Here is a 15,490-nt window from a genome sequence, read left to right on the forward strand (position 1 = left end):
AAAAACTGCAAATATCTAAGTAAGCTGTGTTCTGCTATGAATCCATCAACCCCCCCCCCCCCCCGATTCTTCTCAGACCCCATGTAAAATGGCCTTTTTCAGCACCCCTCCTATTAAACTCTGGGCAGAGGTGGGTTGCTCCCGGTTCGCCCCGGATCGAGAGAACCGGTAGTAGCAGTGGCAGGAGGCTCCGCCTACCTGCCCAATGCAGGTATGCTTCGGCATGCTCAGAAGCATCACACCCGTGTGCAAGCGTGCCCGAACAGGTAGTAATAAAAATTGGTAACCCACCGCTGCCTCCGGGGAATGGTAGAGGATAGGAAGGCCTGGAGTAGGGGTCCTCAAACTACAGCCCACGGGCTTTTGGCCTCCCCGGCCTCCAGAGAGAGAGAGAGAGGAGAGGAAGGAGATAGATAGATAGATAGATAGATAGATAGATAGATAGATAGATAGATAGATGGATGGATGGATGGATGGATGGATGGATGGATGGATGGATGGATGGATGGATGGATGGATGGATGGATGGATGGATGGATGGATAGATAGATAGATAAACAGAAGTCCCTCATACACACCCTAAGGTAGCCACATCCCTTCACTAACCTGCTTTCCACCCTAGGAGCAAAACAAATTAAAGTTTAATTTGTGTGTATTGTTTGGACTGCTAAATTGGCCACGCCCCCATCACATGACCACCAAGCCACGCCCCCCAACAGTTTGAGGGACCGTGAATTGGCCCCTTGTTTAAAGAGTTTGAGGACCCTGGCCTGGAGGAACGTTGCCCACGGGGTCGCGATGGGTCGGACACGACTTCGCAACTAACAACAACAACCACCTATTAACCTGGACAAAAAAACAACAACAAGTAAAACACCTGTAAAGGTCAGGGCTGTTCAAAGAATCTCCTCTTTGTGATTTACCTTGCTGTACGTTGTACAGGTTTCCGTCTGTGACTCGGTGCTTTCTAGTTTGAGAGAGAGAGAAAAAGTAAGTTTACATGTCAGCAGCACATTCCTCCTAGCGAATGCCCAGAGCAGAAAAGGAATATCTACGGGGGTTCTCCATCATCCAGGTCATGGTTGTCCCCAAAGGTGCTTTTTTAAAAGGCAACTGGGCTTCCTTTGTTTTTCCTTGAAGACCTTTCACTTCTCACCCAAGAAGCTTCTTCAGTTCGGACCGAATGGTGGCGAATGGAAGGATCTGTATTCCTTGCAGTCATCTGGTCATTAGTACTCTTCCTGAGAGTCACCGAGGCCACTTGGAGGTTTATCTGTACCTTCAGGGTCACCTAAATGGTGCAAATGGGTGGGGAACCTTTTCGGAGCTGCGGAAAGGACTCTGTTGTAAACCGGAGATAGGCAGGGTCATATTGGGATTCTCCGCCATCCAACCAGAACCGAAGAAGCCTCTAGATCAGTGTTTCTTAACCTTGGGGACTTTAAGTCCTGTGGACTTCAACTCCCAGAATTCCCCAGCCATTCCCCCTATGCGGGATTCTGGGAGTTGAAGTCCACGGGACTTAAAGTCCCCAAGGTTGAGAAACACTACTCTAGATCAGTGTTTTTCAACCACTGTGCCGCGGCACACTAGTGTGCCGTGACATAATGTAAGGTGTGCCGTGGGAAAAACACCTGCCTATAGTCAATATAGGCACAGAGTTAAATTTTTTTAACATTTTCTAATGGTGGTGTGCCTCGTGATTTTTTTCATGAAAAAAGTGTGCCTTTGCACAAAAAGGTTGAGAAACACTGCTCTAGATGATGATGTTTCTTTTTTTTAAATTGTTGCTTGGATTTCCTTTTCCTTTTCTCTCTCTCTTAAAGCATAGCAATTAAAGTATCGAAGCGGGCAAGAGACGATGAATGGATGATTTCTCTTTTTTGTTGCTGTTCGGATTTGCTTTCGCTTTTCTCTCTCTCTCTCTCTTTTTTAGGTAGGTGACACGATTAGATGTTAGACAGGAGAAAGAAAGTCTTTTAATAAAGGGTGACATGATGAAAAGCTAGAATAAGTGATAGAAATAAGAGAAGGGATAATACTAGTATATACAAGGTAAAGGTTCGCACATATGTGTTAGTTGTTCCTGACACTAGGGGGCGGTGCTGAACCAGCGCTGCCCGAAGACATCTCTGTGGTCATGTGGCCAGGATGACTAAACACAGAAGTTGCACAGAATGCTGTTACCTTCCCACCAAAGGTAGTTCCTGTTTTTCTACTTGCATTTTTTATGTGCTTTCAAACTGCTAGGTTGGCAGAAGCTGGGACAAGTAACGGCAGTTCACTCCATTATGCGGCGCTAGGGATTCGAACCGCCAAACTGCTGACCTTTCTGATTGACAACGTTTATATAATAAAATGGAAGTAACGACAAGAGAAAACATGGGACAATTGAACAATGATAGATTGCAACCTATTATAAATGTGTATTATTATTAGAAATACATAAGTGGAATGAATGTAATAATTATGATTAACTTTACTAGTTTTATTTCTATTAGAATGTCTGACACCCAGGTGCCACACTGTTCATGCATTGGTTTCATATATTTATAAAAAATTAAAAACTTGGAACTAAAAAAAAAAAAAAGAACCGAAGAAGCTTCTTGGATGAGAAGTGAAACATCTTCAGGGAAAAACAAAGTCCCAGTTGCCTTTTGAAAAAAAAAAAAACACCTTTGGGACAGCAGAAAAGTTTTCGATAAAGTTCATCGAGGTTTCTTTAAATATTTCCTGAAGTGTGAGTATGGATGTTGAATGCTTTTCACACTTACGACCACTACAACATTCCCACAATCATGTGATCAAAATCAGATGCTTAGCAACTGACTCATATTTATGACGGTTGCAGTGTCCCGGGGTCATGTGATCACCTTTTGCGATCCTTCTAAGAAGCAAAGTCCATGTGGAAGCCAGACTCACTTAATGACCGTGTTACTAACGTAATAATTACAGGGACCCACTTCCCAACTGTGGCAAGGAAGGCCGTAAAATATGGGGCAACACTCACTTAACAACCGCCTCGCTTTTCGGCTCAACTGTGGTGGTAAGTCGAGGACTACCTCGTACACTAAGGGGATATACTAGGATGTGAGTGTTAGTTTTCATCTTTCTGTTTTGTTTTTTTAATCTTTTGTAAATTCCCCCATGTTGTTGGCCATATTGAACTTAAAAGTCTTAACTTCACACGCCGTAACTTTGGGCTTACCCACAACTTTGCTTTGCTAAAACCTTTTTTTAGAACACATTAAAACATGGCCTAAAATCCTAGAATCATTCATTCATGGTAGATGTTTCCACTCACATACATTTTTTGCCAAATATTCTTCTTTCTTACCTCGTTTAATAACGAGTGGGATCTTGAATTCACAACGGTGATAACTGCAAGAGTGGAATCAAGGAGTTAGAAGAAAGTACAATCATAAACAGGAGTTTTATTTTGAAAAATACTTGAGTCTAAATCAGGGTGTCCAACTTTGGCAACTTTTAAGACTGGTGGACTTCAACTCCCAGAATTCCCCAGCCTGCTCTAAATAAATTGCGTTTAAGTTGAACTGTTCTGAATTCATAGCGCCTTGTTTTGAATTCAAAAGGTGGATTCTAAGCTCCTTCCAAAATGACCAAAACAGCCCATTTCACACTCAAAATATCTGTTTCAAGGCTTGAAAGCCTGTGTGTGTGTGGTGTGTGTGTGTGTGTTTGTTTGTGTGGTCTGACACTTGAAATATATTTCATATTCAAAAAGATTCAAAGGTGAAATGCACGTTTTATAATCTGCAGTCTTGCATGGATCTTGTAAGAATATTCACTATGAATATCAGCATCCATTTTCCAATCATCTCACAATCATGTGACCATGGTTTTCGACGTTTCTGGCAAAAAATGCCCATTCGGAAAAAAAATGGATTTGCTTAGCCACCACCTGATTTGCTTAACAACTGCAGGGACTTGCTTTACAACTGTCATAAAAAATGGTGTAAAATTGAACCAAGTAACATGGTGGTCCGCTTAAAGACTAGAACAACTTACACCCAAAATTCCTGGGCTCAATTTTGGTCCTTAAGGGAGGACTGGCTCTATTTCATGGAATAAGAAGATAAAACGCTTTTGACTGTCTTGGGAATTTTTTTTGGAAAAGTCAGAATCCTTATTCAAATGTTCAATGAAGATTTAGAAATGATAAATTAGGCATTGTGTATTTCCACTGGTGGAAATCCAGCAAAGCACAAAATTTCTAGGCCCTGGCACATCCATCCTCTAGCTCGGGCGTCACCAACTACCAGGCCGTGGCCTATTCAAAACTGGGCCGTGCGAGAGGCAGCCAGTGTGGCAGCTCAGCTCACATGAGCGGAAGGCCGGTTCGACTCCTTCTCCTTCTCAGCACAGCTGCCAAGCTGCAAAAAGGTGGTGGACCATTGCCCTAGCCCATAGCTTTTCAAACTGAAATAGAAAATGGGGGCATATAAGAGCTTTTTACTCACATGTTAAAGTTATAATGACCAGGATAATTGGTATGCAAAACAAATTTCTTTACTCTATGCGTATTTGCATCAAAAAGGATATCCTGTGGGAGAAAACCAGGACAGGGAAAGATTAGTACAAGTAATTACTACAAGTAGTTGTACTACAACTACTACAACTAAATAAAAGTTACTACACTTAAGTGAGTTATATTCAGCAGATATATTCTCATTGGAGAGAGAGAGAGAGAGAGAGAGACGGAGGGAGGGAGGGAGGGAGGGAAAGAGAGAGAGGGAGAGGGAGGGGGAGAGAGAGAGAGAGAGAGAGAGAGAGAGAGAGAGAGAGAGAGAGAGAGATCAATTGACCTTTTTAAATTATTGTTAACACCCTACACGTGAGTCAACATGTACCTGGTTCAACAGTATTAACTATGGGAGGGATCCAGCTGTCCTAGTAGATAACCACTTAAATATAAGTTGTATTGCAGCTGCCAAAAAGAAAGCCAATGCAGTCCTAGGCTACATCAGCAGAGGGATAGTTTCAAGATTACGTAAAGGGATAATACTGCTTTATACTGCTTTATATTGCATCAGAGAGATAACTAAAGGGTCACCATCAGTGAGCTGTTGGACAGCACTACTTGGCTGTTGTGTGGATGCTTGGGGGTTTAGGGGCGGGGAATTTTTTTGGTGGATAAGGGTGTATTTGGGATTGTTATGTGTGTTGGGCCTGGTTTCTGGGGGTTATGTGAATTTCATTGTATGTGTATACTGTGTACATACATATAATGACAATAAAGTAAAGCAAAAGTAAAAAGTAAAAAGTAAAGTAAAGTAAAAGTAAAGTAAAAGTAAAGTAAAAGTAAAAGTAAAGTAAAAGTAAAGTAAAAGTAAAGTAAAAGTAAAGTAAAAGTAAATTAAAAGTAAAGTAAAAGTAAAGGTAAAAGTAAAGGTAAAAGTAAAGGTAAAAGTAAACGTAAAGTAAAAGTAAAGTAAAAGTAAAGTAAAAAGTTAAAAGTAAAGTAAAAAGTAAAAAGTAAAGTAAAAGTAAAAAGCAAAAGTAAAGCAAAAAAGTAAAAGCAAAGCAAAAAAGTAAAAGCAAAGCAAAAGTAAAGTGTAAAAGTAAAGCAAAAGTGAAGCAAAAGTAAAGTAAAAGTAAAGTTTTGGTCACCACGATACAAAAAAGTATGTTGCAACTCTACAACAGGGGTGTCAAACTCAAGGCCCATGGGCTGCATCCGGCCTGCAGGGTGCTTAGATCTGGCCTGTGGGGCCGCCCTGGAAACAGCGGAGGACCAGAGCGCAATGCCAGCAAAAATGGAGCTCCCGAGGGCTGCACACAGATCTCTACCTTGTATCCACAAGCGTAAAAATGCAAGTGTTTTCGCTGGCAGAGGGTTGCAGGAGGCTATCGCAGCTGAAAACGGAGCTCAGGAGCCTGTTCTTGCTGGCAGAGTACTCGGGCCGCCACAGGCGCCCCTGACATGAGTGACATCGAGCTGGCCACGCCCCCTGCTCCGTCCCCAGCCCTCCGAGGTCAAACACAATCCTGATGTGGCTCTCAATGAAATCAAGTTTAACACCTCTCCTCTAGAAAGAGTTCAGAGAAGAGCAACGAAGACGATCAGGGGACTGGAGGCTAAAGCATATGATGAATGGCTAAGGGAACTAGGTACGTCTAGTTTAAACTGGAACGAAGGAGAAATTTCCCGAGAGTGAGAACAATTAACTAGGATAATAATGGCTTTCCTCAGGAATTTGTGGATGCTCCATCAACTGAAGGTTTTTAAGATGAGAATGGTCAATCAATTGTCCAGGAGAGCATAAGGTCTCATGCCTTGAGCAGGGTTGGACTTGAAGACCTCCAGGGTCCTTTCCCGCCCTGTTGGTTCTATCCTAAAGGTGCTTTTTCAAGGGACTTTCTGTTTTTTGTGTTTGAAGACGTTTCGCTTCTCATCCAAGAACCTTCTTCAGAGAAAAACCACAAAGTCCAGTTGCCTCTTGAAAAAGCACCTTTGGGACAACCATGACCTGGAGGGCTGAGCGTCTCTATAGGCATCTGTTTGTTCTACATTATTCCATGCTTGAAAAAAGTATGAATTCAAAAATGAGCAGCCAAACCATGTGCTAGTTTTACAACCAGCTGGCACGCAACTTCACATGATGTCAAGTGTGGCACTTCCATAACTCTCTTCTTAAGCGAAAACTATGAAGATCTTACCAGATTTTACTCTCGGGTGGAAAGTCTGGCTTTTCTCATTCATTTATTGAGTTTATGGAGGCCCTCGTGTGAACATCTGGTGGCGTTGCAGATCCAGGAGCTGCCTTTTGGCCCTGGGACTTTGACCAGTCAAACTCAGGTCATGCTAGTACTCAGGTGACGTGGTTCAGCATACTGGGTGACCCTGGCCGCTTGTGCTGATGGTTAAACAAACATGGTTTGGTGGCGTGTACTAACCCCATCGTTAACTCACCACTCCAAGTGTGAAGTAGTTGAAGAAAAAATCGTTGCACTTCGAAGGGACTTGTTTGTGAGGTGAAGGTGAATGGATTTTCATCTGTTTGCAAAAAAAATAAGAAACAGCTTCATTTTTCAAGCTTAATAGTGGCTGGCACTTATGGGGAAAAGGGAGCCTTAAGCTTTGAATAGATTAAATGACATTTACCCCCATAATTTTAACCTCAAACTGTCTACCGTGGAGCACACCCCATTCCTAAGAGGTCCATAAAGGGGGCGTGCATAAGCACACCAGCATGCCTTCCGTCCCTGTCCTACTGTCCCATTATTTGTCCCCATTTCCTGTGTTCATGTTTATACTCATATGTTTATATGTTATATTCACACTTGTTTTCTCATACATGCTTGACAAACAAAATAAAATAAATAAATCAAAGAATTCCTCAGCCAGCCATGTTAACAACTTAACAGCAGTGGCAAAAGGGGGAGAAAACTCCCTTGTTCTCATAAAATGGGGCCAAACTCACTTAACAACTTGCCTTGCTTAGCAACAGAAATATTGTGGTCAATTTTGATTGTTAAGTCACAAGACTCCCTCCCTGTATTGAGTGGGAAACAACAACTATCCATAGGCTGCTTTCTGCACACAATAAAAAACCCTGCAACACTCAATAAATTAAAATGACATGAAAAACATTTCACTGAAAGATACAGGCAGGGAAAATTCATGAAGACTAAACAGAACACAGGTAGTCGTCAACTTAACGACAGTTCATTTAGTGACCATTTGAAGTTACAACAGCACTGAAGAATCGTGACTGCTTTTCACACTTCACATGGTCACATGATCAAAATCCAGGCACTTGGCATCTGACTCACATTTATGACGGCTGCTGCCCGCCTCTGCTTTGCTTGCTTGCTATCGGCTGCCACAGAAATGGGGAGGGTGGGGGCATGGTATTGGGAAAGGGAGTTTTGTTCTCACCATCTTCTGCACATTCTGATGGCCGGTGTTTGGACTTGGTCAAGGCCAACCGTCTCGCGTACCAACCTGATGAGGCCCTTTGAAGATGCACTCCACATGACACCTTAGGGAGTTGTGGATTGGACACTGGGCTGGGGCAACTGGAGGGAGGGGGCTGGGCAATTATTTGGCATGTACTTGTTCGCGCCTTTTTGGTTCAGATCCTTTTGGCTGCGTTCAATTCATATCTAGTAAAAGTACTTTCACTCTATTCAAACGGAATTGAGGTTTTTCTTTCTTGGATATTGAAGGAGGCAGGCCTGACAGATGCAGTGTCCTGAGGTCATGGGATCACCTTTCACGAACTTCTGACAAGCAAAATCAACGGGAAAGCCAGATTCACTTTAACAAGCGTGTTACTAACTTAATGACTGCAGTGATTCATTGAAAAGCTTAAGAAAATGTAAAATGGGGTACTTACTGCGTTTCCCCAAAAATAAAACAAGGCCTTATTTTCTTTTGACTCCCGAAATAAGCGCTTGGCCTTATTTTCGGGGAGGTCTTGTTATTTTTGAGGTGCAGGAGGCGGCGAGCGTGGTCACCTCATGGCTGCTGCTGTGTTGCAATATTTTCAGGGGAGGGCTTATCTTAGTGCATGCGCTCGAAAGTCCAATTGGGCTTATTATACGGGGAGGTCTTATTTTCGGGGAAACAGGGTAACAATTATCTCGCTTAGCAACAGAGTTTGGGCTCAATTGTGGTCATAAGGTGAGGACTACCTATGATTTATCTAACACCCAGTGAGAAAGAGCAGAGTGAAGGTCTTGGGAAGCTGCTTATAGAAATGATCTGCAAGGATTTTGCCTCACCTTATCTTCTGATTTGTAGAAAACCTTGTGAGGGGACCCCAAAGTGCTCAGAACATCTTGGCACGAATCACCGAAATACACACAACGCTCAGATACCCGTATTTTGGCATCGGCTAACACACCGGGACCGCAACCTATAAAGGAGAAAAAAAGGAGATAGGAAGATAGGAGCGCTACAGAATAATTGATCACAAGAAGTGTTAATATCACTTTATAATGCCTTGTAAGGCCACACTTGGAACACTGCATTCAGTTTTGGTTGCCACGATGTAAAAAAGATGTGGAGACTCTAGAAAGAGTGCAGAGAAGAGCAACAAAGATCATTAGGGGACTGGAGGCTAAAACATGAAGAACGATTGCAGGAACTGGGTATGTCTAGTCTAATGAAAAGAAGGACTAAGGGAGACATAATAGAAATGTTCCAATATTTCAGGGGTTGCCACAAAGAGGAGGGAGTCAAACTATTTTCCAAGGGACCTGAAGACAGGATGAAAAACAATGGAAGGAAACTAACCAAGGAAAGAAGCAACTTAGAACTGAGGAGAAATTTCCTGACAGTTAGAACAATTCATCGGTGGAACAACTTGCCTCCAGAAGTTGTGAATGCCCCAACACTGGAAGTCTTTAAGAAGATGTTGGAGAGTCATTTGTCTGAAATGGTACAGGGCTTCCTGCCTAGGCAGGAGGTTGGACTAGAAGACCTCCAAGGTCTCTTCCAACTCTGCTATTGTATTATTGTATAAATATTTTAACCTGGAATTAGGACGTAGAATAAGAGAGTTGGAAGGGACCCTGGAGGTCTTCCAGTCCAACCTCCTGCTCACCCTATCCCTTTGGTGGCGAACCTATGGCACGCGTGCTGGAAACATCACACAGAGCCATCCCATGTGGGACGCGTGGCCTCGCTGGCTCCTCTTCCGTGTTCCTGTGCACACACACACGCACTGGCCAGTTGGTGTTTGCCCGCGCGGGAGCACCAAAATCTGGAAAAGCAGTTTTCTGGCACGCATGTGCGCGCTGGCACCCGAACTTCTGGGTTTCCGTTGCGTGCATGCGCAATGGCCAGCTATGTGTCGGGCATGCACCCGTGCCGGAAACCAGAAATTTGGGTGCAGGCACATGCATGCGTGCTGGAACATTTGCTCTTCCGGGTTTCGGCGCTCCTCCATGAGTGAAGGCCAGAACATCCCCGCATTCCTCACGGGATGGTTTTGCGTCCCATTTCTGGTGACCCTGTACAATTCCAGACAAATGGCTATCCAGTCTCTTCTTGAAAACCTCCAGTGATGGAGCAGCAGAACTTTGGTTCTGCCTCTAGCCCCCCCCCCTCCTAATCATCTTTGTGGCTCTTCTCTGCACTCTTTCTAGGGCAGGGGTCTGCAATCTTAAACACTCAACGAGCCATTTGGACCCATTTCCCATAGAAAACACCAGGAGCCACAACACCTGGGTGGGTGTGGCCAACCTCGACATCACTCAGTTCCACCCAGTCACATGACACACACATACACAACCCTCCTGGCCATGCCTACCCAGGTTTTGTGGCTCCCGGTGTTTTCTGTGGGAAACGGGTATCTCTCTATGTGTGTCTCTCTCTTTCTCTCTCTCTTTCTCTATCGCTCTGTCTCTCTCTCTCATCTCTGTGTCTGTGTGTGTGTGTGTGTGTCTTCTCTCTTTCTGTGTGTGTGTGTGTGTGTCTGTGTGTCTGTGTTTCTCTCTCTCCTCTCTCTCTCATCTCTGGGTCTGTCTCTCTCTGTGTGTCTCTCTCTTTCTCTCTCTCTCCTCTCTCTCTCTCATCTCTGGGTCTGGGTGTGTGTGTGTGTGTGTGTGTCTTTCTCTGTCTCTCCTCTCTCTCATCTCTGGGTCTGTCTCTCTCTGTGTGTGTGTCTGTCTGTCTGTCTCTCTCTCTCTCATCTGTGTCTGTCTCTCTCTCTCTCTCTGTGGGGGTGCTGTCTCTCTCTTTCTCTGTCTCTCTCCTCTCTCTCTCTCATCTCTGTGTCTGTCTCTGGGTCTCTCTGTGTGTCTGTCTTTCTCTCTCTCCTCTCTCTCATCTCTGTCTGTCTCTCTCTTTCTCTCTGTGTGTGTGTGTCTGTCTTTCTCTCTCTCATCTATCTCATCTCTCTCTGTGTGTCTCTCTCTCTGTGTGTCTCTCCTCTCTCTCTCATTTCTGTGTCTGTCTCTGTGTGTGTGTGTCTGTCTCTCTCTCCTCTCTCTCTCCTCTTTGTGTGTTTCTGTGTCTGTCTCTCTCTGTGTCTTTCTCTCTCTCTGTCTCTCTCTCTGCCTCTCTCTTGCTCTCATGTCTGTCCAGGCGAGGAGTGACTGAGAGGGAGAGGGATGGGGCCAGTCAGTGGTGGATTCAGCCGACAGGGAGCCACAGCAGGGGGACGAAAGAGCCACATGCAGCTCCGGAGCCGTGGGTTGCCGACAGTCGTTCTAGGGTCTCAGCAACTTTTTAATATCGTGATGACCAGACCTGGACATACTATTATACCTGCAGTGAGTAATCGCAGTCGTAAACCTGAGGGTCCAGCTGCATCTCGGAGGACATCAACATATTCTGCGTACACATTTCCGAGGAAACAGCTGAGTGGCATCATAGGTGCCCTAAAAGCATAAAACATCGTAAATCATTTAAAACAGGATACGCTCCTTTACAAAATCCTGAAGGTTTCCATACCCCAAACTTCCTAACTGAAAATAAAACACCACAATGGAAGGGTAAGTCCAACTCCAGAGGCTGACTGGGGGATGATTGGAACTGTAGTCCAATAGAGGAAAAAAGGGAAGCCTCTGCTCAAGACTGGCTGGATTGATCCATCATAGTTTGAAGCTTGTCGGCAAATAAAAGCCAGATGCCAAATTATTTTATTCTGGATATTCACTGCATCCCCCAGAGGTCATCCGTTTAGGGGGGAAAGGCAGAATTTTAAGAGATGGACCAATGGTGCTTTTTCAGGAGGCAACAGGACTCTCTGGTTTTTCCTTGAAGAGGTTTCACTTCTGATCCAAGAAGCTTCTTTTGCTCCGACTGGATGGTGTGGAATGGAAGAATGGAAAGCTTCTTGGGTGAGAAGCGAAACGTCTTCAAAGAAAAATCAGGAAGTCCAGTTGCCTCTTGAAAAAAAAGGGACAATCGTGACCTGCATGACTGAGAATCGCCACAGAAACTTTGAGAGATGCAAAGAAATTAATATGTGGAAGACCCAATTTCTGAGCCTGGAAACTGAAAGTCTTTCCTGAATTGAACAGAGAGAGAGAAAAGAGAGTTTTAAGCACAAAAGAGAAGATAGAATATATCTCAATGAAGGACTAGCGCAAAATATTCCCTCTCGGGACAGGTAAGCCCTTTGGTTATGACAACAATTGGGCCAGAATTTATCTTGCTAAGCAAGGGGGTGAAGTGAATTACGCCCAATTGTATGACCTTTTCTGCCGTCGTTAAGAGAATCACTGCAGTTGTTCAGTGAATCACATGGTCCTTAACTAAGCCCAGCTTGTTTCGCTTGATGTGGGTGTTTTGTTTTGTTTTTGCCATAAAACAACCAAAAAATGTCTCAAAACACAATTATGTAACTGGATAGTGCTGCATTTCTCATAAATGTGACCCAGTTACTAAAGGCCCAAAATGCAATTATGTGAACTCTCTCTCTCTCTCTGTGTTAGTTGTAAATTTGACGACAGGTCGTAACTAACTTTTTTTGAGTCCATCATAACTTCAAACGGTTATTAGTCATGAACTGAGGACTACCTGCACAAGTATATTGATGATATACGTTTAAAAAACGTTTTATCTAGCCATCCCTGCCATGTCATCTAAACCACACAATTTATAATTGAAGAAAGAAAGGCACAAGGGAAAAAAATGAATGCATCATTTCCATTTTTCAGTAAAACAGCCCACATATTTTTTTTTACATTTTTATATCCCCAGATTAATAAGTTAATTAAGCCGGTTGAGTGTCAATCAATTAATTAGCAATTGGGCTAATTATGGAGTATGGGGGGGTGTCTCTTGTTTGGGCAGGGGGTTGGACTAGATGACCTCCAAGGTCCCTTCCGCTTCTGTGGCTCCACACCATCAGAGCGACGTACTTCGTATCCTGTAGACTGTTGCCGCTGTAGATGTACATGCGCTTCACAGTTGCACCGTGGGGGATCTGAAGGGAGGCTAAACCGTGGGCGAAGTTTGGCTGTGGAAATCGAAATGAAAAGTTGCCGTGAACAACTTGTGAACACACAACCTGCAGGTCTCCCTTTACACTCCCAAAGTCGCACCTTCATTAGTTTATTGTCATTGCACCTTGTACGACGACACTGAATGCCGTATTTAATGTACATTATAACTCTAAAAATAAAAACACAAAGACACATCCTTCACGTGCTATACAATTTAAATTGAGAACCCCTGATATTAAGATTGCACTACACCGTAGAATTCAATATAGTTACTTCCCTGGGATAGAAGCCGTTTTTCAGCCTATTTGCCCTTGTTTTTATTGCCCTGTACCGTCTGCCAGATGGTAATAGTTAAAAAAAAAAGGGGGAAAAAAGAAGGGTGCCCAGGATGAGATGGATCTTTAAGAACGTTTAGAACTTTCTTAAGGCATCGGGAGCTATAAAGCTCTTCCAAAGAGGAGAGAGGGCAACCCATGATCCTTTGGGCAATGATGTTGACCCTCTGGAGTGCTGTGCAATTGGCAAACCATACACAGGCGCAGTAAGTTAAAATACTCTATGGTGCAGCGGTAGACGGTCACCAGCAGTTTTTCATTCAGTTCAAGGGAAAAAATCCAATCAAGGAAAGGGAACACAGGGAAGAAATGACTATGTTATTTTCCTTTTACATTTTTTTATTTCTTTAATAAGACGGCTAACCTCATACTTTGGAGTTTCAGTCCATGAGTCCAACTGAAAGGAAAAGGACAGGCCCCTGAAGTTGAGATGGAAAAGTTGTTCGGCAGAGTTGTAAACTGGGGAAGAAACACACAGTGGCATGTAATAACAGTAAGGTAAAGATTCCTCTCACACATATGTGCTAGTTCGTCCCCAACTCTAGGGGGCAGTGCTCATCTCCGTTTCAAAGCCGAAGCCAGCACTGTCCGAAGATGTCTCCATGGTCATGTGGCTGGCATGACTAAACACCGAAGGCGCACGGAACGCTGTTACTTTCCCACCAAAGGTGGTTCCTATTTTTCTACTAGCAATTTTACATGCTTTGGAACTGCTTGATTGGCAGAAGCTGGGACAAGTAATGGGAGCTCACTCCGTTACGTGGCGCTAGGGATTTGAACCGCCAACCTTTCTGATCGACAAGTTCAGCGTCTTAGCCACCGAGCCACTGTGTCCCTCGTAAAAACAGTAACTCTTTTTAAAACCCGAACTCGGCACTAATATTGATCCAGCCAAACATTGCATTCACAACACTCCCGTACAGGTAATCCTCCACTTACGACGGGTCACTTAGTGACTGCTCAAAGTTACAACGGATCCCAAAAAACTAACCTATGACCCGTATTTGAAGTTCCAGTATCTGCTCATGTCCCACCCCAGTTACATCATCCCATAGTCAAGTGACCACAGTATTTCCATAAACCAACATTTATTTTCCATTTCTGGTAAATACCCCAGAGCAAAGTATAAGTATAATCTTTATTGTTATTGTTCTTAAATACAACAAAATTGGTTTCGAAGAATGTGTTTGCTGAATGATCACTGATAAAGAGATCATAAAATCAGGCTGGGTTACATAGTGATCCACTTTATGACGTCACAACTTACGACTGAAATTGAGGGCTCAATTATAGTCGTCCAGGACTAACTGTATAATAATCTAAACATTTTCCTTCTCAGCCTGTCCCAGGATTGAGCTCTTCATTATAACATGTCTTGTTTTTTTCCAGTCATCTAGTAAACAGTAGGAGCCTTAAGATATTCTAGGAAAATTAAAAAAACAGAATAACAGAATTGCAAGGGACCCTGGAGATCTTCTAGTCCAGTGACGGCGAACTTTTTTGGCCAAAAGCGGGGGGAGCGCAGGGAGGTCATGGGTGAACGTGCCATACCCATGTTATGCACGTGATCCAAGTGTACATGCGTATGCAACCAGCGCTCCCTCCCTCACTTTTGGCACGCATATTTCACCCTCCCCAGGCTCCAGAGGCTTTATAGGAGCCTGGGAAGGGCAGAAACAGCCTCCCCCTCCCCCTCGGAGGCTTTAGGAGCTTCCCTGAAGCCTCCGGAGGGTGAAAAACTGCCCCTAGGGGCAAACCGGAAATCCAGGAACAGACTTCCGGTTTGCTTGTAGGGCCGTTTTTTGCCCTCCGGAGCCTTCAGGGAAGCCTCCTGAACGCTCCTGAGGGCAAAAAACGGCCCTATGGACAAAGTCACTTCTGTTTTGGCCGTAAGGCCAGTTTTTGCCCTCCGGAGGGCAAAAAATGGCTCTATGAGCAAACCAGAGGTCCGTTCTCGAACTTCCGGTTTACTGATAGGGCTGGTTTTCTTTTGCAAAAAACGGCCTCAAAAGAAGGCCAAAGTCAGCTGGCCAACACGCTAGAGCTGACAGGGCAACACATTGCGTGCCCTAACAAATGGCTTCGTGTGCCACCTGTGGCACGCATGCCATAGGTTCGCCATCATGGTTCTAATCCAACCCCTTGCTCAGGCAGAAAACCTTATACTCGTGATGGGGAACCTATGGCATGCAGAGCCCTGTCTGTGGGCAGGTGACCTGTCGCCCCAG

At 44.1% G+C, this 15,490-nt stretch overlaps 1 protein-coding gene across 2 annotated transcripts in view; it reads right to left on the reverse strand.

The window, feature by feature from the left end:
• C14H16orf70 (chromosome 14 C16orf70 homolog) overlaps window positions 1-15,490 on the reverse strand; it is a 64,312-nt gene that overhangs the window by 7,690 nt on the left and 41,132 nt on the right. For both annotated transcript variants that reach the window (XM_032230773.1, XM_032230774.1), the window contains exons 7-14: window positions 13,627-13,721; window positions 12,844-12,941; window positions 11,243-11,355; window positions 8,752-8,885; window positions 6,935-7,018; window positions 4,482-4,564; window positions 3,338-3,381; window positions 924-967 (exon numbers count right to left, since the gene is read on the reverse strand). In XM_032230773.1, coding sequence (XP_032086664.1) covers window positions 924-967; window positions 3,338-3,381; window positions 4,482-4,564; window positions 6,935-7,018; window positions 8,752-8,885; window positions 11,243-11,355; window positions 12,844-12,941; window positions 13,627-13,721 — 695 coding nt within the window. The remainder of the gene's footprint in view (window positions 1-923; window positions 968-3,337; window positions 3,382-4,481; window positions 4,565-6,934; window positions 7,019-8,751; window positions 8,886-11,242; window positions 11,356-12,843; window positions 12,942-13,626; window positions 13,722-15,490) is intronic.

This window comes from Thamnophis elegans, chromosome 14 (assembly GCF_009769535.1).
Source record: "Thamnophis elegans isolate rThaEle1 chromosome 14, rThaEle1.pri, whole genome shotgun sequence".
Classification (NCBI taxonomy): domain Eukaryota; kingdom Metazoa; phylum Chordata; class Lepidosauria; order Squamata; family Colubridae; genus Thamnophis; species Thamnophis elegans.